We start from the raw sequence: 22792 nt of genomic DNA, 5'->3' as shown, positions 1-22792 counted from the left end.
TATACCTTTTACCTTGGGTCTGAGGTTTCCTGAAATAAGGCAATACTTAGAGTCAGGTTCTCAGCCAGGTGTTGTGCAGAATGAGTTACCTGGATATGGCACAAAGGCAAAACCAAGAGGAGAATTATCCTACCCCATTATCAGCAGCTTCATCAATGAAGTTACTAGCACAATTTACAAGCAGACTGGATCAGATGGAGAAGGGCCAAAGGAAGGTGTGGTTGTGGATGTGCTTGTGTTAAAATGTGGAAAACCACCACAGTACAAAAGAGATTTCTCACCTGCTCTAGGATGAACTGAAATCTCACCACCCCTTGCTAACGTTGAGGATTTTGTCCAGACCATTTTAGAAAAATGATTAATCTCATAATTTCATTGAAGGCATGTCTACCTGTACCCCTTGCTACCTTGAGAGGAGAAGTCCTGCCTTAACTGATGACAATTAATGTGGTCTGTTTCCCTTGTTTTTTTCATTCATAGATCAAAGCTGGCTTTGGTGTCAATCTGATTGGTCTAGTGGTTGTTACAGTGGCAATAAATACTTGGGGAATTAGACTCTTTCACTTGGATAAGTTTCCAGACTGGGCAGCAGCCAGCAATGTCACTGGCCCATCATAGTCAGCGTCCACAGAACTTGCTGGCTCACAGCAAGTTGGGAGCAAAATATTTGCACAGCTGTTAAGAAAGGAAAACACTTGAGTGTATATTTGTTCCATTAACCTGAACTAAGTAAGAAGTAACTCTGTTGGAGGCTTCCCTAACAATCACCATATCTCTGCCATCTAGTACTGAAGGGGTTGGGAAAAGCATGCATTATTCTTGTTTTTCAGCAATACCATGGAATTGCTTTGATCCCTCACTCCCCCGTCTTTTCCACAGAAAACCCATTTTTGTTCTACAGAACACTCAGACAATTTGTCTTCTTTACTTGATACATAAATCACAGCGCCCACAGTCCCAACATCCAAAGTGTGTTTTGAAGACTGTATCTATATGTATATATCTATAGAACATTTTTTTAAAAGAAAAAGTTAAAAGTTGTATGTGGAGTTATTTATTTGGTAACAAGGAAGAACCAGTTAGATCAGCCAATTGCTCAAGCCCAGAGGGTTATCTGCACAGCTGCCCTTTGGTCCAGGGAGAAGACCAGGTCCATGGTAGACCAGGGTTCAAATCCCACCTTAGCTGTGAAGCTCACTGAGTAATCTTGGGCCGGTCATTGTATCTCAGTCTAACTTAACTTAACAGGGTTCTTGCAATGATAAAACGAAGAGGGGAAAGAACCATATAGGCCACCTGGAGCTCCTTGGAAGAAAGGCAGGGCATAAATATTATAATAAATTAAACAAAAACAGCCAGAGGGCATCAGGCTGCATTATGCACTCTTGCGATGGACTCAGTTACCAAACTGCTAGCATGAAGAAGGAACCCAGTGATAGAGAAAGCTGGGGAGGCAGATATACAGCCTCTGGCTAATTATTTTCCTCATTCTCCAACTTTGATGTTCATCTGCCTTCTGTGGCAGATGATGTTTTTTCAAGTAAAACTTGAAAGCTTCATCAACACCACATTCACTTGCCAGAGCAAGGAGCGTCCTTCAGATGCCTGGCACTCTTGCAGATGATGCATCATTCCTGTTCTAAATATATATACATTCCTAGATCTCTGTTCTCCTTCCACTACACTACACTACGGGGGCAGCCTTGAGGTGGCAAACCAGACTCCCAGAGAGAACAATTTACACCTGAATCTCTCCCAAACTAAATACCAGGCCTCTACAATAGGCATATTATTTTAATAACTGATGTAACCAGAAACTCTTGGATGTGTACAGAAATAAATAGAGCCTTTGTTAACCACAGTAACTGTACTAGGATCAGTTTTATTGCGGGGAGGGTTCCCCATTAAAGGGGAGGGCTCCTCTGATGCTAATAAAAATGTCTATGCTGTAGAAATTGCTTGTGAATAAAATAAATTATTCAAGCTTTGGAAATTATTGTGATCTGTAGACATATTAATGGAGATGTTGAAAGCCCGAGTGAGTACTCTGCGGCAGTGCTTTTTTCCCTAGAAAAATAGGTGCCGGTATTCACTGTGAAGCTGCTACAAACTTTTTAACAAAACAAAAAAGAAAGGTGCCAGTACTGTGTACCATCTAGTACCTCCTTGTGGGGGAACACTGCTCTGCAGCCCTCTGTGGAGATGACATAGCAGTGCCACAAGCCTCCACATGTAGAGATGGCTGGCTTGGTAAGTGACAGAGACCCAGTTCACACTTCACCTCATCATCCTGGGATCCACTTCCCCTACAGTGACTTCTTCCCACACTATTCCAGCAGCATGTAGAGAGACCCAGGTTTAAATGGCTACTCAGGCATGAACCCACTCAGTACGTCAAGGGTTCTCCAACCAGGGCTGTGAACTTCATTCTGTTGGTCCATGGCACGTCCGTGACCAGAAGGGAGTTGGCAGTCATGATGGGAGAAGTAGAAGTGGCCACCCACTGAGTTGTTAATTTAAGTGGATGACTTGACAACAAAGAAAATTCTCTGTGCATGTAGACCAAGTTGCAAACAAACAACAACAAAATAGAAAACAGCTAAACTAGTAATGTCTTGAGCAATATATAGGAAAGCAACTGAATTAGAAATGCCTTGGGTAATTTATTAGGACACTTGTTTTGATTATCTCAAAATTAAAGAGGCAATTCCAGGGCAAACCATTTCCAGATTCAAAAGTCCTGCCCAGCTGGACACAGAATGCCACCATTGTTGCCCAAATGTATACGTTCAATTAAGTGCATCTGAAATAATTTTACCATTCTGCTAAGAGAGAGAGAACTGGATTTGAGCACCGAATTAGCTTCAGTGTGACAACTGTAAGTTATTGATTGTAGATAACTCCACAGCTCCGTTAAAACAGCAAGTTTTTATCTGATGTTTGGAGTGCGGCAGGAACAAGATGATATCTCCCATTCCATTTAGTTCAGAGATGAAGGACTCTCTCCCATCAGCCCCAGTGAGACAATTAATATGGGGGGAAAGAATGGTCATCCAACAGCATCTAGAGGGCCACTACTTCTCCTTCAGCTTCATTGGTATCTTTTCCTCATTCAGATGCATTGATAAAACATGCAAAGAAGTAACCCGGACATGGCAGTACAGGTGGAAGCATTCAGGCCTGGGATTTGCAGTGTTTTAGGAACAGAGGCTGATAGGAAGTTGCCAATACCCTGAGTTAGACTACTGGCCTGTCTAGTCAGCCATGTCTACACTTCTTGGTAGTGGATGTTCTTCAGGATTTCAGACAGAGTTCTTTCTCATCCTTACCTGGAAATGCCAGAAACTAAACCTGGGACCTTCTTCGGAGAAAGCACACTGAGCCTTTCCAACATTAGCAGGGACTGTGGGCTATTTTACGGATTCACAAATACACTCCTGAACCTTGGTCAAAGACAGAAGAAAAAGAACCTTCATACAGCCAAGTATCCTCTTTTCCTACATTATAAGCTGTCCTGAGTATTGCTATAAAGTACTCTATCTATCTATCTATCTATCTATCTATCTATCAGTACCTCTTGCAAGCATTGCTCAAGATGCTACACTTGCTAGACCCTCACAGATGAAAAATCACAGCATGGGAAAAACTGGTGTTCGTATCGACCTACATTTATTTTATTTTTTAATTATCTTCACTGATTTTTTTTTAAAGTATAACAACAAACATACATATCCTCAACCCTGCCTGCTCCCTTTCTTGCTTTGAATGCATAAGTGATTTCAGCCACAAATTCAGCACTGACATTTGACATCTCCATTGCCTCCCTTTTCATAGAAATGGGCATTGCCAATAGACTAGAAGAGAAGCATACCTCTTTCGGACTTCTAAGTAGACAAACATCCCTGGTATTACAATTCTGTTTGTTTTCTTGCAATGAGGAGCAATGTGGATCCACTCTTCAACACGACTGGTAACATTACGAGCACCTACTCTATAGAGCCCAGGTTCAGTTCTTGGCATGTCCAGGTAGCGCTGGGAATGCCCCTTGCCTGAAACCCTGGAGAGGTACTGCCAATCGGTGTAGACAATATTGAGCTAGATGGACCAAGGGTTGAGAGAATCTCTGCCTGCAGGCATGGAAGTAGATGGAGGTTTATGCTAATCCTGGTCTGTGTTTGCTACTACTTGAACCTTCAAAATTATGTCAGCACCACAGACCAGGGTGCCCTTCCCAAATAGTTCTGGCACTTCAGAAACCCATTAGTGACTTTCGAAAGCCATCGCCGCTGATGTACAAAGGACTGCAGATCTCAAAAGAGACGTAAGAAGTCCACTCAATTCACATTAATGGGTACTGACACCAGAATGTCTCTTGGCTTTGTTTAGAACCAGCTTTGTTTGCCTGAAAGTTAATTGCTTGGCAGATCTGAATAAGCAGGAACCTTAAAAATGAGGTCGGGGCGACCCCTCTGTTTTTCCTTGTACTGTATACAGAATGGACACTCTGCATTTCTGGGAAAGGAAGCAAAAACATTCTTTGATAAAATGCCTGTGAAGGAATTCAAGTTCTTTTAGCGCAAAAAATTCTCATTTGAAGAGGGGATTTCTTACCACGGCATAACAGTGTGCACATGTATGTCACAGACTCAAAATATAGTAAAAAGAAAAAAAGGAAGCTCTAGGACAGGCATCCCCATCTTTCAGCCCTCCAGATGTTTTGGAATACAATTCCCATCATCCCTGACCACTGGTCCTGTTAGCTAGAGATCATGGGAGTTGTAGGCCAAAACATCTGGAGGGCCACAGGTTGGGGGTGTCTGCTCTTGGACATAATCCAAGAGAATTGCTGGTTTCAGTATGTAAGGTTGTATAAATATATACCTCAAGCTCCAGTCAAGGGAATAATCTCCCGGTTCATTCACTGTGAAGTAAACACATTTTATTGGTTGAAATAGCTCACCATACTTCAGTATTTACACTTCTCAGATACACACACACACACACACACACACACACACACACACCATGACCACCCAGATGTCTTCAAGAAGTCCATGAGAACATCAACAATGGTTACAGAGATGGCAAGACTCTGGTTGTACTCAGGCTTCTGTGATGGGATCTTTGGAGCCAGAGAGTGGAAACGATAAATCCGTGGGCCACGGAGCAATGACACTATGGGTTTGTCCTGTCTGGGGCTGATCCTGGGTGCAGCTTCCCTTCTGATGTGGAGTCCACAACCTCACCCACTGAAGAAGGAGCATCTGCCCCCAGCGTCATCACACTCACATACTTCATCCTCCCTCTAGGGAGGAATTGTCAGAGTTCAAGGACACATTCCAGCCAAGAAATGAAGTGGATATGGGAACAAAGGTGAGGCCACATTTAGTTCTCAAGCCTCAGGCTCCACACCCCCAACCTCCAATGTACCCATGCTAATGCCTCAGAAATCTGCCCAGTGGAATGCAGCCCATGAGTTTTCCATGGCAACTGCTGCAGAGAGGGATCCCATGGACCACCTTAATGCAGATACCCTCCCAATTGTATGTACAACTTTGGGAAGGGACAAGCATGGGCCGAACACCCATGGCCCTGTATTCCCAGTTCGCACAGTATTGACTGCATGTAAGTGAATGTCTGAATAGTGGACACTCGTTCATTAGGGTGAATGAGGCACTGTTCTACCCATTTCAGTCTGCTCTCACCCCCTCATACCTGCTAATTTGCCACCTATCTCAGGAGAGGAGATTCCCTTATGGAACTCAGCAGAGAGCAGACCAGGGACAAAACAAGAATTAGGCCACATTCACACCATGCATTTAAAGCACTGTTATGCCACTTTAAACAGCCATGGCTTCCCCCAAAGCATTCTAGGAGCTGCACTTTGTTAAGGGTGTTCAGAGTTGTCAAGAGACTCAAATTCTCCTCACAGAGTTACAATTCTCAAAGTAGTTTGAGAGACAATTCCTCTTCACAGGGAACAACTTTGTTATTGGGCATGTTGTAAGACTTTTAAAAAAGCAACCAATGTTGAATCTAAGGAGCAACCATGCAAAATGCCTGAGAGAAGAAAATGGTTGAAAGCAAGACCAGAAACTTATTTCAATGTTCTCTGATTTGCTCAACAATTCGCACTTCTTTTGCATGGAAAATACACAGCATAAGAATCAACAAGGTTAAAATAAAAAAAGCCTCTCACTTCAGAGGGGGGAAAGAGAGGAGGATTTTTATCTGTGATTTAGTATGTTACAAATAGGTTGTACAAAAAAAACACTGAATTAATTTTTAAAATACCATTAAAAATCTTTGGATGCTAATTCCTGACGCATTTTAATTTCTTTCATGAGTCACTTCTACAGCCAGACCATTACTGATTGTCACACTGGAATAATTAATTTCATTACTCTACTTCGAAATCAAATTAATACTGAATAGAAAATATTATTGAAAACAAACACTGAGAACAATAGTCCAATCTCTTAGTCTCTCCCTGCATGGTTTTTCTTATTACACATGGGGTAAAAAGAAAGAAAGAAAAAGAAGTCAAATATCCAGAAAGTGCTAGAAGGTCCCTTGGATGTGGTGACACTTCAGCCTGAGGGCAGCTTGGTTTTTCAAGACTACACATCTGGAGGAAATCCAGAAAAGCCACATGAAGGTTTGGCATCTGCGACCTAGTGGCAAAACTACATGATCTACATTTAATACAGAGACGGCTAGGTAAACATCATTTGTCGTTCGGAGGTTTCTTTCTAGCTTCCACGTCTCTCTTGATGTCTTCAATCTTCTTTGAAATGTTCGGAACCTATTTGAAAGCAGAACAGGATATCAGAATCTTCTACTGTTCACAGAATTCTTTGTCTGTAGCATGGCAATACCATCAGTAGGCCAACCAAAATGCCACAATGCAGTGAGCAAGCTTTCCATTTATCTTCATCAGTCTGTGTGGTAAGAAAGGCTGGGTGTTTGGCAGGTGGGCAGGGGGAAGAGAATTATTGTTTGGTTCTGAAACCCTACAACAGGGCTCTCTCTTTCTGTCTCTCTCTTGTTCTGGTGTTCTATATGTAGTATGCTTAGTGTTAAGGTTTAGACTTATTATAAGTTATTGTAAGTTTAAGTTAAGTCTGCTGCAACTGGATTTCTTATGGACAGTGCCAATCCTGTATGTATTGGATTTGTGACCATTATGCTTATTTGCCTTCAGTAGCAGTAAAGCTCTATTGGATGAAATACAATTGCCTTTGGTCTATTTTTGGGGAATCCTGCAACGTGTTTAAGTTGTTACTGCGCTAACTATACGTTGGAATCTGCTCTGGATTAAATTGAGTAGAATTTCAATGATATTGCCAAACTTTTTGGGCCAGTGGAAGCACTGGGATTTTGAGAAACTGCTGTGGGCACCTGTTACAAAATGGCTGCTGTGGAGGCTACATCACATAAAATGGCTGCCAACTCTAAAGGGCAGAAAAATATACTGCACAATGAAATGATGTGGGCATGCCCCCCTTCATCTATTGTGTGAGGCGGGAAGCGCCTACATCAGGTCCTGCTTGTGGGCTTCATCTGGTTGGCCACTGTGAGAACAGGATGTTAGATTATATAGATCACTGGCCTGATCCAGCAAGCTCTTCTTATCTTTTTATGTGTGTTAGATAAGGGTCAATGCAGCTGACTCCGTTTTTGGACTCTCCATAGGGGTATGAATATAGGGTCTGTCATGATGGGCTCCTGCACTTCAAAATTTGCTGATAGACAACTGGTACTGACTTTTAAAATATATCAGATTAACAAGGAAACAGGACAGAGTGGATTTCTAAGTGAACATGTGAAAATGGTATGAACCAGAACATGGAACTGCCTTACCACAAAACTGCAACCCCATAAACAATGTTAATAGAAGCTCAGCAATAGGAAACTAGCAAAATAATACTTACATCATAGTTCTGGGCCAGATACATCCCAACTACATTGCCAAGTGCAAAACCAACCTAAAGAAGAAATAAAAAGGATAGACAAAGATTATACTTTTCTCCCATCTGGTGAATGTGCTTAAGGATATAGCTTCTTTTCCATTAAGCTTTTTGAAACAAAAAAAACTTTTTGCCAGTTTCAAAACAAACCTGATACTCATTAAAGTGTTTGTCACATTCTCAGCTGCTGGTTTTTGGCAAGTCGTTTCTGCTGCTCATAATGCTTGCTTCGGAAGTTAAGCTACGTAGCAAATACTGTAATTAATTCCTTCAGTCATGATTTTCAGTACAAATGCAGGAATTTTGTAAAAATTTCAAACACTTCCTGGCACTTGACAAGTGCCAGGGGATTTTTTTCATGGGTGTGGTGATGTTATGTAACATGCTAAAGGCATGGGGGGGTCCCCCTCCTTCTCCCTACTGCCATTGCTGCTTGCAAAGGAGAAAGCCGCTGCTTCCTCTTTGCTGCAATTGCCTCTCACCAACTCATCCACTCCGGGCTGGAGCACAAGCGATCAGAGGGGTGCCAATAATTAAACTGAGGGGTAGTAGAGCAGGCAGCGTCTCTGTGGTGGGCCCCTTCCCAGGTCATGGACCTTGGTGGATGTCCAACCATGCCATGCCCTGACCCCTGACACTGGATCCAATATGACTGCATGCCCACTATGAAATTGTCATAGATCTAGGATGGGGAACCACAGACTCAAGAGGCCAAATGTGGCCTTCAGGACTCTCCCCAAGCTGCACATGTCTTTCACAGGGCACATCTTCCTTGAGTGTTTTTGCCTACTGGAAATGTGCCACTAAACATCAACAAGGTCTCTTGGTTTCCTGGAAGGAAGGCGGAGAAAAGTGTCTGTACACATATCGACTTTTGTGTGGTAGAAATGCACAAAGGTTTCATCCACTTCTCTGCCTACGTTTGCATCCGCTCCCAACCACCACTGGTATATGGCCCCCAAAAGACTACCCATGAAGAAATACGAACCTCAGGCTGAAAAAGACTCCGAAACCCTGACTTAAGACAGACTAAAGGTTTATCCTAACCCAGCAGTGACCACTCTATGCAAAAGGGTTTTTGTTTTTCCCAATCCAGCATCTGAGAGCTTGGGCCTCGTAAACCTCTTCCATCTGGATGATAAAGTCCTCAAATCTTGCAATGTTAAATGGATAAATAAATGTGTCGCCAAGTGGTGAAAATATTTCAATGCCTGTGGTTGCTGGTTTAACCACAAGAGGATCTATTTTTCAACCACAAAAGAAATGCAGATTTTATTGCCACTGGGTGTAGAAAGAGCTGTGGAATAAAAAAAAATGTACAGTAAAGTTAAAATTGCCTTAAACAATTAAACTTGGAAAAGTGGGGACACTATTTCAGGAGCTGAGAATTCATATATCACACTTTGTAGGAGCTAGTCAATCTAGTGCTTGCAACAGGAGAGCAAAGCCAATTTCAGATTGTGTGCACCATGAAAAACTCAGTTTCACAACCCCCTTTGGCCCAAGGTCACCCAGTAAAGCTTCATGGCTGCATGGGGTTTTGAATTGTGGACATCTGGGTCCTGGTCCAACACTCTCAACCACTACACCAGATTGGCTTGAAGAAATTATAGGTTACAAACCATACATGTTACCCTCACGCTAGGCATCTAAATGCCTCTCGTCATTATCGGAGAAGAACAAGTATGCAGTGAAGTCCTCACTGTTCAAGATTTTAGGGATTGGGGTTGGCAATAGCATCTTAACACATGGGTGGTAGGAGAAGGCTACGCTAGAGGAAGATGGGAACTTCTCTTTCTGCCCAATTCACTTGATTGCATTATGCTGCTTCCCCTCTGGAGATTCTGGCACCACCACTTCTTAATCTGCTGCCATTAGGTCCTGGGAGAAACTGCCTTCAAATGGGGTTTCTTCCCACCTTGCTAGAGTATCATTTCTTCCAGCAAGGAATGAAGTGGTCATCCTCCAAGTCCTTGGCAGAAGTGGAAGAACAAGAGGCAGGATTTGGAGAAATAAGGGGAGGTGACAGGAAGTGTGCCTCCTCTCCCAACAATGTCTCAGGGCAGAACAGATTTTAAAAATGTCAGATTGCTAGCAAACAATCTGCCTAACCCTTAAAATCTTGCACATAAAGTTGCTTGTGGATTGGAGCTTGGTGTGCCAATATCGGAATGCCAACTTTAAGAAATAATAATAAAGTATGACTTGTTTCCTAATTAACATCCGGCTACAAGGCAGCAAGCACGCAACAGAATAATAAAGAGAGCCGGCGTCTTCTGTCATGGTCATAAAACACATTCTTTTGGGGGAAATACAGTGATTAAGAAGGTTCTATGGAAAATTAAAAACTGGTTGCTCACTTTTCCATACCATCAGTTATTAACTTAATATATGACTTTTCAGGAGGATGGCACGTAGCACTTATTTTTGTCAATTGGCACATTAACAGGCAACATTCCTGTTATGCATTTTCTTGTACGGGTTAAATTTTACTTGAAAAGCTAACAAAGCTTCCGCCCCCCCCCCCATGTGGGTGTTTTGATATTAATTAATTAACACATGCTACATGCAGCTAAATAGTATTTAATACTAATTTCAGTGCTACACAAAGATGAACATGGTCTAATACTCATTTCAGTGCTGAAAGTCAAACAAACAGGTTGCATGGCCATGTGCTTGATAATAGCTCCTATAAAACTGCCTTGTTTTTAAAAAAATGAGTTTGTATTACATCCATTTTACTTTGTATAATATGGTAAAGGTAAAGGGACCCCCGACCATTAGGTCCAGTCGTGATAGACTCTGGGGTTGCGGCACTCATCTCGCTTTATTGGCCGAGGGAGCCGGCGTACAGCTTCCAGGTCATGTGGCCAGCATGACTAAGCTGCTTCTGGTGAACCAGAGCAGCGCACAGAAACGCCGTTTACCTTCCCGCCGGAGCGGTACCTATTTATCTACTTGCACTTTGACATGCTTTCAAACTGCTAGGTTGGCAGGAGCAGGGACCAAGCAACGGGAGCTCACCCCGTCACGGGGATTCGAACCGCTGACCTTCTGATCGGCAAGTCCTAGGCTCTGTGGTTTAACCCACAGCGCCACCCGTGTCCCATTGTGTAATATGTTATTTTATGCATATATGCTGCTTTTGCTACCCTTGAAGATGCTCTGTGTGTATATGTATGAATGAAGCCAGTTTGAGGACGGTGCCAGAACTCCAGTCTGATTGTCCTGCTACAGCTCTCGAAAAACACCCCTAGTGGCTTGCATGGTCTGGAGGTCACTTAGGAATCACAGTCTCAGAACAGTCCAGGATACAATGGCCAATTTCCAAACAAAAAAAGCCATCCTCTTTCATACAGCAAAACCAACACTCTTGAGTTTCAAAAGTAAAATAGGTTGTTGTTTTTCAAGTCACTGGCTTCTTTTTACAGTCACATTAAACAAAGAACATTGCCTTGTTTATGATTTGCTGGACTCCGCTGCATATGAATGTGCCGTCACAAAACACACAGTGTACCCCAAAGTTATTTGCCGCATTCCTTGCTCTGAAATAGTGCAGTGCCTGAAACAGGCCAAGAGACATTTAGTCTAGCTGGAAGCTAAGACATCATTTGCATCCAACTCTTCTCAAAAAATGCTTCACATCGGCACCGTATCTCTTTTAACTAACATCCTAACAAGATTTCCATCTCATGATCCAGCTCCATATATATATATATATATATATATATCCTTGCTCTTAATCCAACTTCTCCTTTCTCCTCCTTGCCCATCCAGTATTTCGGTACATCTGTCCTAATTTATCTTGGTTCCAACACAGTCATGCTTACCATTCCACTCTTAGAAAACAAATTTATGGACCTCAGTGTCCTGCTTCGCTTGCCATGTACTTGCGGGTACTGAGGGGTGTGGTGTGGGAACAGACTGCATCTCAAAAGCAGTACCCACTCACTCCTCCTTCGCTCCTCCCCCCACCTCTTTTGCTTTCAGGCCAACAGAACATAAAATGCGTACCGGCACCATTCCATCGATTGGTGGTCGGAAAAATTGACTGCTCTGAGGCAGTTGCTGGAGCATGTCAACGGGCAAAGCTAACCACAGATCAAATATCTATATGAGAACAACATGGTCTCAGCTGGCTCTGTCTATTTTAGGCGTGGGGAAAACTTTGGCCACCCAGATGTGGCTGAACTACAACCCCCAGCAGCCAGGGAAGAGGGGAATTGTTGTTCATTGACATCCGGTTTATTTGGACACACCTATCTTCACGTTGATGGGACGCAGGTGGCGCTGTGGGTTAAACCACAGAGCCTAGGACTTGCCGATCAGAAGATCGGCGGTTTGAATCCCCACAACGGGGTGAGCTCCCGTTGCTCGGTCCCTGCTCCTGCCAACCTAGCAGTTCGAAAGCACCTCAAAGTGCAAGTAGATAAATAGGTACTGCTCCAGCGGGAAGGTAAACAGCGTTTCCATGCACTGTTCTGGTTCACCAGAAGCAGCTTAGTCATGCTGACCACATGACCCGGAAGCTGTATGCCGGCTCCCTCGGCCAATAAAGCAAGATGAGCGCCGCAACCCCAGAGTCAGTCACGGTCAGGGGTCCCTTTACCTTTACCTTATCTTCATGTTAAGAACATAAGAATAGTCAGCTAGATCAGGCCAGTGGTTAGTTTTGGCCCAGTTCTCCATTCTGTTAAGGCCATCTTGCATCCTGATTCTCTCTTCTGTGGCATTCTGTGTCAGGTGAAGCCTGATATCAGAGCATGTGGGTGGGGAAAGTGGTGGTGTTTCCATTTGGCAAGCTGTGATGCTTTGTGCAGATGGAAAGTTCATCACAGCACAACACTGAATCCCACCCTCAGAGTTTAGGGTAGTGGCAACCATGTACTCTGGCACATTTATTTCTGAGTTCATAAAAGGTCAGTTCCTGAAGCAAAATACCCTCCCCCTGTGGGGCCTACACACAGCTCATTTTCCGATATTTTAAAGTACTTTTTACTTGCTGCGGCATCTGCAAGTGGATTTAAATAGTCTTAGGAGGGAAAAAGCTGGCAGCCCGTTTGACAATCGGCAATTTGCATGCCAAGTGAGGACTGCAAAACACTGGCTGGAATGTATAGGGCTTCCCACAGTTATCCTAATTTTATGCATAGTCTTTTAAAAAAGCACATAGTTACTTTGGTCTTTTGAAAAACAAAAGCCCCGTTTATGAGATTATCCCTTTATCTGCCTGCAACAGTCTTAACTAGGAAGGAGCAGAGTCCCGACACTGTAAGTTACCAAAACAGGGAAGAGAAGGCAAGGCTGAATATGTCAGCTTTTCCCTCTTCCATTCTTCCGGTTCTCAGACACTAATCAGAAAGTCTTCTACAGAAGTGATTTTTATTGTGGATTTGCAATGCAAGAGAACATCAGACATCTACTCCAGAGGAATAAGAGACAAAGCCAGAGAAATAAGAGACGTCCTTCGAACGATTCCGACTTTGCTTTGGATTGTGAAGCATTTAAAAAAGAAAATCAATAGCAACAACAACAAAAGGCCGACTCTCAACAAAGATCAGCATCTGAGCTAGGTAGCTGTATAAATAAAAGAGAAAAACGAATTAAAGTCTGATTTACTGTAAAATTACACAAACACCCACAATAATTTAATTAAAAGTCTGGACTTGGAATTAAATATGGACACAGGATGCCATTTACAACAGCCTTCCCTAGTCTGGTTGTCCTCCAGATGTTTGGGACCACAGATCCCATCAAAGCCAGCCAGCATGACCAGTGGTCAGATGAAGTCCAAAAAACATCTGGAGGAACCTGGTTAGAGAAAGTAGCTTTAAAGGTTGCAAGACTCTCTAAGCACATCTCTGAGCCACAATCACCAGGAGCATCACATACAAAGCCCCCCAAAAACCCAGAACTTTAATATGTAGACCCTCCACACAGAGCAACTTTATTAAAATTGGACAGACAGATGTGCTGCCTGGGGGCTGATTTGAGGCCTGTGATTTCCAAACCGTGCTGCAAGAAGATAGTAAGATCACCTCCCAGGGAAAGCCTAGGTGAACAGATGAGCTTAAAGTAGATGCCTAAATGCCAGTAACTAGGTGCTCGTCTGATGTTCACTGGGAGCGCATTTCAAAGGGAATGTGCAGCCACACCCAATGCACAGATTGCCCAAACTTCGAAAACCTACTGCGCATCAGTTTGCCATCCTATGCGTCTTCCACAGAACTCTTGCACATTTTAGAGGATGCTACTTCCCTGTATTTTCAGGATTTTTTTTATTATTATTAGCAATTTCAACATGACAACTTATCAAAACATAACATATTCATTATTTCCCCCCTTTTTTCCCACCCCTCAAACCCTCCCTCCCCTCCCCCAGAGACATCCCTCAGCTCCTCTCTCTGATTTCTCAGCACATATTATTCTCTGCATATTATAAAATTATACAAATCCTTACATTATCCGTCTACCATGTTATCAACAGTAAATCTATATATGTTTATTCAAAACCTGCCAAGAGTCCAATTCATTTTGTTGTGTTTTTAAACAGTTTGTATAAAGTTCCCATTCTTCCTTGAAGTCACAGTTGTCCTTGTCTCGCAATTTGTATGTCAATTCAGGAATCCTTTTTAATGGTTATGCTGAGATTATGTTGCTTGGCCACTGTGAGAACAGGAAGGTGGACTAGGTGGACCCCTGGCCTGATCCAGCAGACTCATCTCATGGTTGCCTTGGGCCAGTCACTCACTCTCAGCCTGATCTACCTCGCAGGATTGTGGCAGGGACACAGGAAGCTGCCTTAGACTGAGTCAGAGCACTGGTCCATCTAGCTCAGTATGATCTATCTATGCTGACCAGCAGTAGCTTTCAATGGTTTCAGACGGGTGTATCTCCCAACCGTATGTGGAGGTGCCAAAGACTGAACTAGAGACCAGCATACAAAACATGTTCTCTTCCACTGACCTATGGCCTTTTGTGTTCCAAGTTCCCGGGAGGAAGGGTGGAATAACAAGGCAGTTCTATTGCCTCTTGCTCAAGCACACAGAATGTCTTTCAATAAGAGACCCGGTAGCTCTGTTTATGGGACCATGGTCCTAATGTTTACTGCAAAGGAGACATGTGAACCTCTGAACTTTACATGCATCTTACTAATGCCTGATCAAAATATAGCCAAAGCTCAGGAAGCAAACATCTGTGTGGCACTGTATTTCAAGAAGCGTAAGAATCAGGGATGTCGTGAGTTGCCCAAGGGAGTCCCAGGAATACAGCAGGAACAATCCAGTGGAAAATAAAAGCACGTATTTCAAATTCAATGGGACAGTTCATTTCAATGGGACAGTTAAGCATATGCTTGACCCCTCCCCACAGAAATGGCTTTAAAGTGCTTATGTGGCTGGCTCAAGGGTGGCTAGGATTAGTATCCTGAGCCATTATGGAAGATCTTGACAGGGAGGTCAGTAATCAGGTGATTGCAGGGAATCTCTGGCCTGCCTGGCTTATAATGGCCAACCAGCAGACATCCAGACTTCTACTGACTATGGATAGCTTATTTGGGAGAGCATAAGACTCTTAATCTCAGGGCCATGGGTTTCAGCCCCACGTTAGGTAAAAGATTCCTGCATCAAAAGGGGGTTGGTCTAGATGACCCTCATGGTCCCTTCCAACTCTACAAGTCTGTGATTCCGGTTCTCAGTGTTTCACCTGAAAATGCTGGGAAGTTGTTCAGCTCTTGGTGCAGATGCCCTGGCCAGAAACCATTCCATCCCCAGCATCCCACCTTCCCTTTTTAACACGGCAGTGGAGCAAGCAGTAGTTGTTTTGCAATAGGGTAGCAACTATGCATCACGGAAAACAGCAAGAGAGAACACCAATGTGCATAAGATTTGCATTTGCTAATATATATGTAATACAGTGGACGCTGGGGTTGCAAACGTGATCCGTGCGGGAGGCACATTCGCAACCTGCAGCATTCGCAACCCGCAGCGCCGCATCTGTGCACGTGCGGGTTGCAATTTGGCACTTCTGTGCATGCACCGAAACCTGGAAGTAACCTGTTCCAGTACTTCCAGGTTTTGGCGCATCCGTAACCTGAAAATGCGCAACCTGAAGCGTCTGTAACCCGAGGTATGACTGTACATTATTTGCAGTACACTGATACATGTGGCTGATTTACCTATCCACATGAGGGTGTGACTACATTTCTGAACCAATATTTAGAAATCTGAAGTTCCATTAATTCAACATCCAGGTTGAAACATAAGAAAAACTCTGCTGGATCTGCCCATAGGTCCATCTACTCTGTCATCCTGTTTTCAATGGGCAACCAGTTGCCAGCAGGAAGCCTGCAAGCAAACAGGACCAGAGCACAACAGCCCTCTCCCAAAGAACTTGAGGTGACATGCACAGAATTATGCTGTTCAGTCCCATTGATTTCAAAAGGGGTTTATTCCCAGGTATGTGGGTCTAGGATTGCAGCAGCAGCTCAGTGAAACAAACAGGGGAAGAGTAGAAGACATGCACCTTATCAGGCATGAAACGAGTTGAACTTTGGATATGGACAAGTTAATATCTTGTTTTTCTAGAGACAGCTAGAAAAAGAAAAAGGAAACCCACAACTTGGAAACTTCTGGTATGTTGTGGGCACTAACAACAACTGGTCCAGCAAACTGCCTGGCTGTGTGAAAGGTCACAGGGATAAATATGTCAAAATGCATTAACAAATATCAGGAGCTATCACCAAAGCACTTAAGCAAAACTGATGCAAAGATATTGTTGCATCAATCTAAAAGGAAACGCATAGGCCCCCAATGGATCAAAATCCAGGGAATCCCAAGGAGAAATTTGACAGGCAAATAGTACAGTGGTACCTCTGGTTACGTACTTAACCTGAAACTGTTCTTAACCTGAAGCACCACTTTAGGTAATGGGGCCTCCCACTGGCGCCACGCCGCCAGAGCACGATTTCTGTTTTCATCCTGAAGCAAAGTTCATAACCCGAGGTAGTATTTCTGGGTTAGCGGAGTCTGTAACCTGAAGTGTATGTAACCTGAAGCGTATGTAACCCGAGGTACCACTGTAATTGTGTTGGTCCCCAATAATGAGAAATACACTCTTAAGATGGTGGAGCAGCCAGTTTTGAGATGCACTATTGAGCACATCTGGCATGATCTAGCCTACTGCAGCCACCAGCACGGCAGAGGTGGGGAATCTATAGCCCTCCAGACATTGTTGGGACTACAGCTCCCATCATCCCTGGCTGTTGGCCATGCTGACTGGGGCTGATAGGAAATGGAGTTCAGCAATATCTGGAGATCCACAGGTCCAATAGTTCCAATATATATACAGGACACAATTAAATGGCTTTATTTAAAACAACAACCAGTGTTGTTTTCTGAGATATGTTAAGGGGTTGTACGGCCTCTGGAAAGCGTTGTCAGGCTGCATGAAATAGATAGCTTAAGGCAGAAGGCATACAAAGATGACAGTGTGGGAAAGCAGCTTGATTGTGTTTGAAAAGACAAAATAAGCCCAGGAATGTATCAAGAAGGTGCTAGGAACAAGCAAGGGGAGATGGCTGCTATCTTGATGCCCTGCTTGTGAGTTTCCAAAGACATCACTAATGGAAAGAGAACATTAGGCTGGCCAGACCTTCCTCAGAGCAGTTATTCCGCTCTTATGATTTGTAAGTGGAACAGAAGAGCACTTAACCCATGTGAAATGATGCTGAGAAAATACTGAACAGTGTCATTACAACAGCAGTTTACAGACACTACCAAATAGATGCCATATTACTGAGCTGCTGACAGCTGCCACAAATGTGGGTCAGGAGAAAGCTTTCATCCTTAGAACAATTGGGATGGGGAAACATTAGATGCCTCTGTTTTTATCTCTGTTTGTTTGTAAGTTGCTTTGAGCTGGCCTGGGTAAGACAAAAGCGACCAACAAATTTAATAAACAACAACAGACCTTGGGCGTGGGAAGGGATATACAGTGGTACCTCGGGTTACAGACACTTCAGGTTACAGACTCCGCTAACCCAGAAATAGTACCTCGGGTTAAGAACTTTGCTTCAGGATGAGAACAGTGCTCCAGCTGCGTGGCGTTAGCAGGAGGCCCCATTAGCTAAAGTGGTACCTCAGGTTAAGAACAGTTTCAGGTTAAGAACGGACCTCTGGAACAAATTAAGTTCTTAACCCGAGGTACCACTGTATAAGTTTCCAGGCTCACAACACAACCTTCTTTGTGTATCTACTCAGAAGTTTGAAGTCAGAGGGATGCACTCCCAAATAAATGTTTTACGGTGCAATCCTACACACACCTAGCCCACTGCTTTTCTTGGGGTTTACTCCCACTTACAGGCTTGCCCTCTCGATGCCTTAATTTATTCCTCTGCTCATTTAAAAGGTCTTTCGTAGGCAAACCACCCTTTTTCTCTTCTAGAGGCCCAATGTGACAGCAAATTCGCCTCTCTTCCTCTGCCCTCACTAGATCGCGGGATCAACTGGTCGAAATCCGGGTGGCCTACTACTGTACAGCAAATCGGTAAGAGTTTCTTGACTCCCACTCTGTTTTACAGTGGCAGCAACAGAGAGAACTTCCAAACTAATGAAAGGAAGACAGTTAGCCAAGGTTACACTTTCCCCTGAAAGCACCGCGAGCTGAGTTCAAGTTCTGGAACTGAAAACGGGGATCTGTGCCCATTCTAACTATGTGCTCTTTTGCGCTCGGCCCTGGTTGGGGGATCTGAGCGAGAGAGCGAGAGAGAGCGAGAGAGAGAGAGATCCAAAGGGCACCTTCGATCCTGACGCCTGCCCACCCCTGCCCCAAGCCAACCCAGCCTCTGCACCCCTGGGAAAAGACTCACCAAAAACTGAAACATGGTGCTTGCGCGCAGCCGCCTTTTTCCGCCCCTCCGTTTCCAGTTGGAGAGCCTCGCGCGCAGCACAGAGCATCTTCTCTTCCGGGTGCCCGCCTCCCAACCCAACTCCGGCTTCCCTCACTGGCTGAGCCTTTAGATGGGCCTCTCAAGAGCCCTATCCGGGGGTGCTCCTTGCTCTCTCGGCGGCGCGCACCTTAGGCAGCCTCGCTTCCTCCTCTCTCTGCCCTCGTAACTCCGGGAAGGAAGCGCGCGCAGGCTGATGATTCAGCGGCGAAGGTGGCGCTTGGCTAAGCTCAGTTTGCGGCGCCGACCGAGCTGCTTCCGTTAAGTTGCTTGGCCAGGACCTCCATACGCGCAATTCCCAGGCTTGCATCCTGGGGAGGAAGTTACTTGGGTGCTGCTGGCGCAGTGGTTTGACTTCACCCCCCAGAGGCGCACGGCAATGTCTCTGGAGACAGACGGATACCAACAACAACAGTACTACCACCTGTGGGTCGCAGGGAGGTGTACAATATAAAAATACAAAAATGCATAACAGTAACAATCATAATGATACATACACACAGATACACACACACACCCGAGTTTAAAAATCCATAGAAAGTTAGCCCAAGGCCTGGGAGAAGAGGAATATTTTGCCTGCTGCCTAATGAAGAAGGCGCCAGATGAGCCTCCCTGGGGAGAGGATTCCACAAGCAGGGAGCCAGCCTTCATCATTTTGGTGGTTCTTTTTCAGAACTTTTCCCAACTCTTAGAATTGCCTTTTGGAAGCAAGGTGACCAGAACTGCAGCCATGCAATCCTATGCATATCTGTTGTTTAGTCTTGTCGGACTCTTTGTGACCCCATGGACCAGAGCATGCCAGGCTCTCCTGTCTTCCACTGCCTCCCACAGTTTGGTCAAACTCATGTTATTAGCTTTGAGAACACTGTCCAACCATCTCGTCGTCTGTCGTCCCCTTCTCCTTGTGCCCTCAATCTTGCCCAACATCAGGATCTTTTCCAGGGAGTCTTCTTTTCTCATGAGGTGGCCAAAGTATTGGAGCTTCAACTTCAGGATCTGTCCTATAGTTATATGTGTGTGTAGCTGAGGCTCCAATACTTTAGCCACCTCATGAGAAGAGAAGACTCCCTGGAAAAGACCCTGATGTTGGGAAAGATTGAGGGCACAAGGAGAAGGGGACGACAGAGGACAAGATGGTTGGACGGTGTTCTCAAAGCTACCAGCATGAGTTTGACCAAACTGGGGGAGGCAGTGGAAGACAGGAGAGCCTGGCGTGCTCTGGTCCATGGGGTCACAAAGAGTCCGACACGACTAAACGACTAAACAACAACAACAGTGTGTGTGTTTCTGTTAACAATGTGCTTTACTGTCCCAATCAAGAAACTTGTTAAAAATAAAAGTTTTTTGTAATTGTAGAATGAAACAATGCCATTTTGCTGATGACGGAATGAAATGTGTGTGTGTGTTTCGTTCCACCACTACATTCCACAAATCTCCCATTTTTGAATGGACGTAGCCTTGCTACTTCAACAAAGTTGAATGAGTCAATGGAGGGCACAGAGGAAGTTGTTTGTTATTATAGCTGATAAACGGGATTCATGTATCAAAATGGTCATGTTTTGTCTTAGCTGTTAGAAATGCATTCAAGTTTGTTGAATAATGAAATTTTACAAAACAAACACAAGATGGCACCAGAGACCCACATTAGTGGATTTTTCTCAGTGGAGATACTTTATTCATTTAATGACCACAGAAACGGAGTCATAAGGCATACAATTTGGACAAAAAAGTTGGTTTCCAGGTGGAAAAATCAAAATTGGAAACAGAATTGTTAGATTCCAAAACTAAGAATTTGTCAAAAATGTATAACTTGCTGTTGAAATGGAACACTCAGGATGAAACGGTGAAATCAGCTATGATTAAATGGGCACAAGATGTTGGACATAACATAATGATGGCTGACTGGGAACAGTTATGGACCACAGGTATGAAATTCACAGCATGTAATGCCCTAAGATAAAATTTAATGAAAATGATTTATAGGTGGTACATGACACCAGTCAAGCTTGCAAAAATTTACCATTTGCCCGACAATAAATGTTGGAAATGTAATGAGACGGAAGGTACATTCTTTCACCTTTGGTGGACATGCCCAAGGATTAAGACATTCTGGGAGATGATTTATAACGAAATGAAAAAGGTATTCAAATATACCTTCCTGAAGAAACCAGAGGCCTTTCTCCTGGGCATGGTCGGCCAATTGGTGCTAAAGAAGGATAGAACTTTTTTTATGTATGCAACAACAGCAGCAAGAATACTCATCGCGAAGTATTGGAAGACACAAGATTTACCCACCCGGGAAGAATGGCAGATGAAGTTGATGGACTATATGGAACTGGCGGAAATGACTGGCAGAATCCGAGACCAGGGAGAAGAGTCGGTGGAAGAAGACGGGAAAAAGTTTAAAGACTATTTACAGTAATACTGTAAAATTAATGAATGTTAGAAAAATGTTGGAATGAAGTTATATGGCTTTAGCAGAAAAGTTATAAGGAATTAAGTATAAATAGATTAATAGAGTATTAAAGGAAAAAATAAGGTTAGAATGAGTTAAGATAATTATAGGATAGAAAACAGAGGAAGATGGAAAGGAATTGCTGAAATAATTAACAGAAGTGGAATACAAAAAGGGAGGTGTGAGGAGGTTGTGGAAATAAGTGAATGAAAGATGGGATAATGAAATTGTTTGATTTATTTTATTGTTTTTGTTTCATTTTGTTAGTTTAATGTATTGTATTGTATTGTTTTTTTAGTGTTTAAATTTTTGGAAAAGTAATAAATATTATTTAAAAAACAAAAAACAGAAACGGAGTCATAATCTCCAATCTACAGGGGGCAAATTTGAACATTTTCCCATCCAGCTATATACCTGTGACTCTCAAGGAATTTTTGGACTCCAACTTTTGGCTCCAATTTTTGGACCCTTTCATTTCATGCTTATATTTCCTTCAGTAATTGATATAAGCAAACTTTGTAAAATAAACCTAGCACAATGACATTTTGGGCAATGGAAGCTAGATGGCAATGTTTCCCTTTGCAAATAGTTTAATCATTCCTCCACAATAATTAGGAACAGGTTGAGACTTCCTCAAGATGGCGACGAAGGTAGTTACCAAGTAATTTCGTTTACCCTCATCAAAGTTTTACGTGGTTTTAAGCGGTTTTATCCTCCTTTGTTTTTTATCCGAGAGTTTTAATGATCTGCTGGCTGTGCTGGCTGTCTTTTAATCTCGCTCCACTTGTGTTATTTTGTTTTATCTGGGTTGTTCCGACCCCCCCGGACTCGCCGCCACGGCTGCCGCCGCCTCCCTAACTGGGAGAGATAAGTGAAAAGTTTTCCTGGGCATAAATCCTCTGCCCGGTCAACCAGCTATTTTCTTTTAGCTGTTAGCTTACTGCATATTGCGAAGTGAAGTTTGCCCGACTGCTGGAACCGGGCTGTTTCAAAAATCCTAGGAACAAGTAAGAGGGGAAGGAAGAGGCTTGAACTGGCTGCCTTACTGTGAGTAATTTTACGGCACCACTCTCCTGGAAGTGGTAGTATTCCTGTGAGGAAGAGTAAAGGATTAAAGGATTTAAGGAGCTCCCCAGCACAGTGCTCACGTCGGTTCCCCTGCAAAATTGATTTATGGGCCATGGAAAACGCCCAAGAGACCCCGACGAGGCATTATCCTCTCCGAGGCCTAAGCAATCAAGGAAGGGTTTACCTAAAGGTGGGAGAGGCCCCGAGGAATGTATCTACTCAATAGCAATTCAAAATCGTTTCGATCCTCTAACGGCCCTTGAAACAACATCAAAAGATGAGGCCCCTGAGACGCTACAAATTGGAAAAGCCAATGGTAACACAAATGGGGATGGTCCCTATCCGAAGGAGGTG

The 22792-nt window shown here is 43.6% G+C and overlaps 1 protein-coding gene and 1 long non-coding RNA gene across 2 annotated transcripts in view; one reads left to right on the top strand and one right to left on the bottom strand.

The window, feature by feature from the left end:
• SLC13A4 (solute carrier family 13 member 4) overlaps nucleotides 1-1993 on the top strand; it is a 38332-nt gene extending 36339 nt beyond the window's left edge. Inside the window, exon 16 of the mRNA XM_081024037.1 lies at nucleotides 481-1993. Within this exon, the coding sequence (XP_080880163.1) occupies nucleotides 481-618 (138 nt within the window). The 3' untranslated portion in view covers nucleotides 619-1993. The remainder of the gene's footprint in view (nucleotides 1-480) is intronic.
• A 4206-nt stretch (nucleotides 1994-6199) lies between these two features.
• On the bottom strand, nucleotides 6200-19012 carry LOC308486868. The gene is made up of 3 exons (XR_013991337.1): nucleotides 18838-19012; nucleotides 7935-7988; nucleotides 6200-6805 (listed from the first exon to the last, which is right to left on the bottom strand). It is a non-coding gene; the product is annotated as an uncharacterized lncRNA (long non-coding RNA).
• Nucleotides 19013-22792: the final 3780 nt, after the last annotated feature.

This window comes from Podarcis pityusensis (assembly GCF_964106645.2).
Source record: "Podarcis pityusensis genome assembly, chromosome: 10".
Classification (NCBI taxonomy): Eukaryota; Metazoa; Chordata; class Lepidosauria; order Squamata; family Lacertidae; genus Podarcis; species Podarcis pityusensis.
Note: the sequence above shows the minus strand (reverse complement) of the source record. Positions and strands in the feature narration are given on the sequence as shown.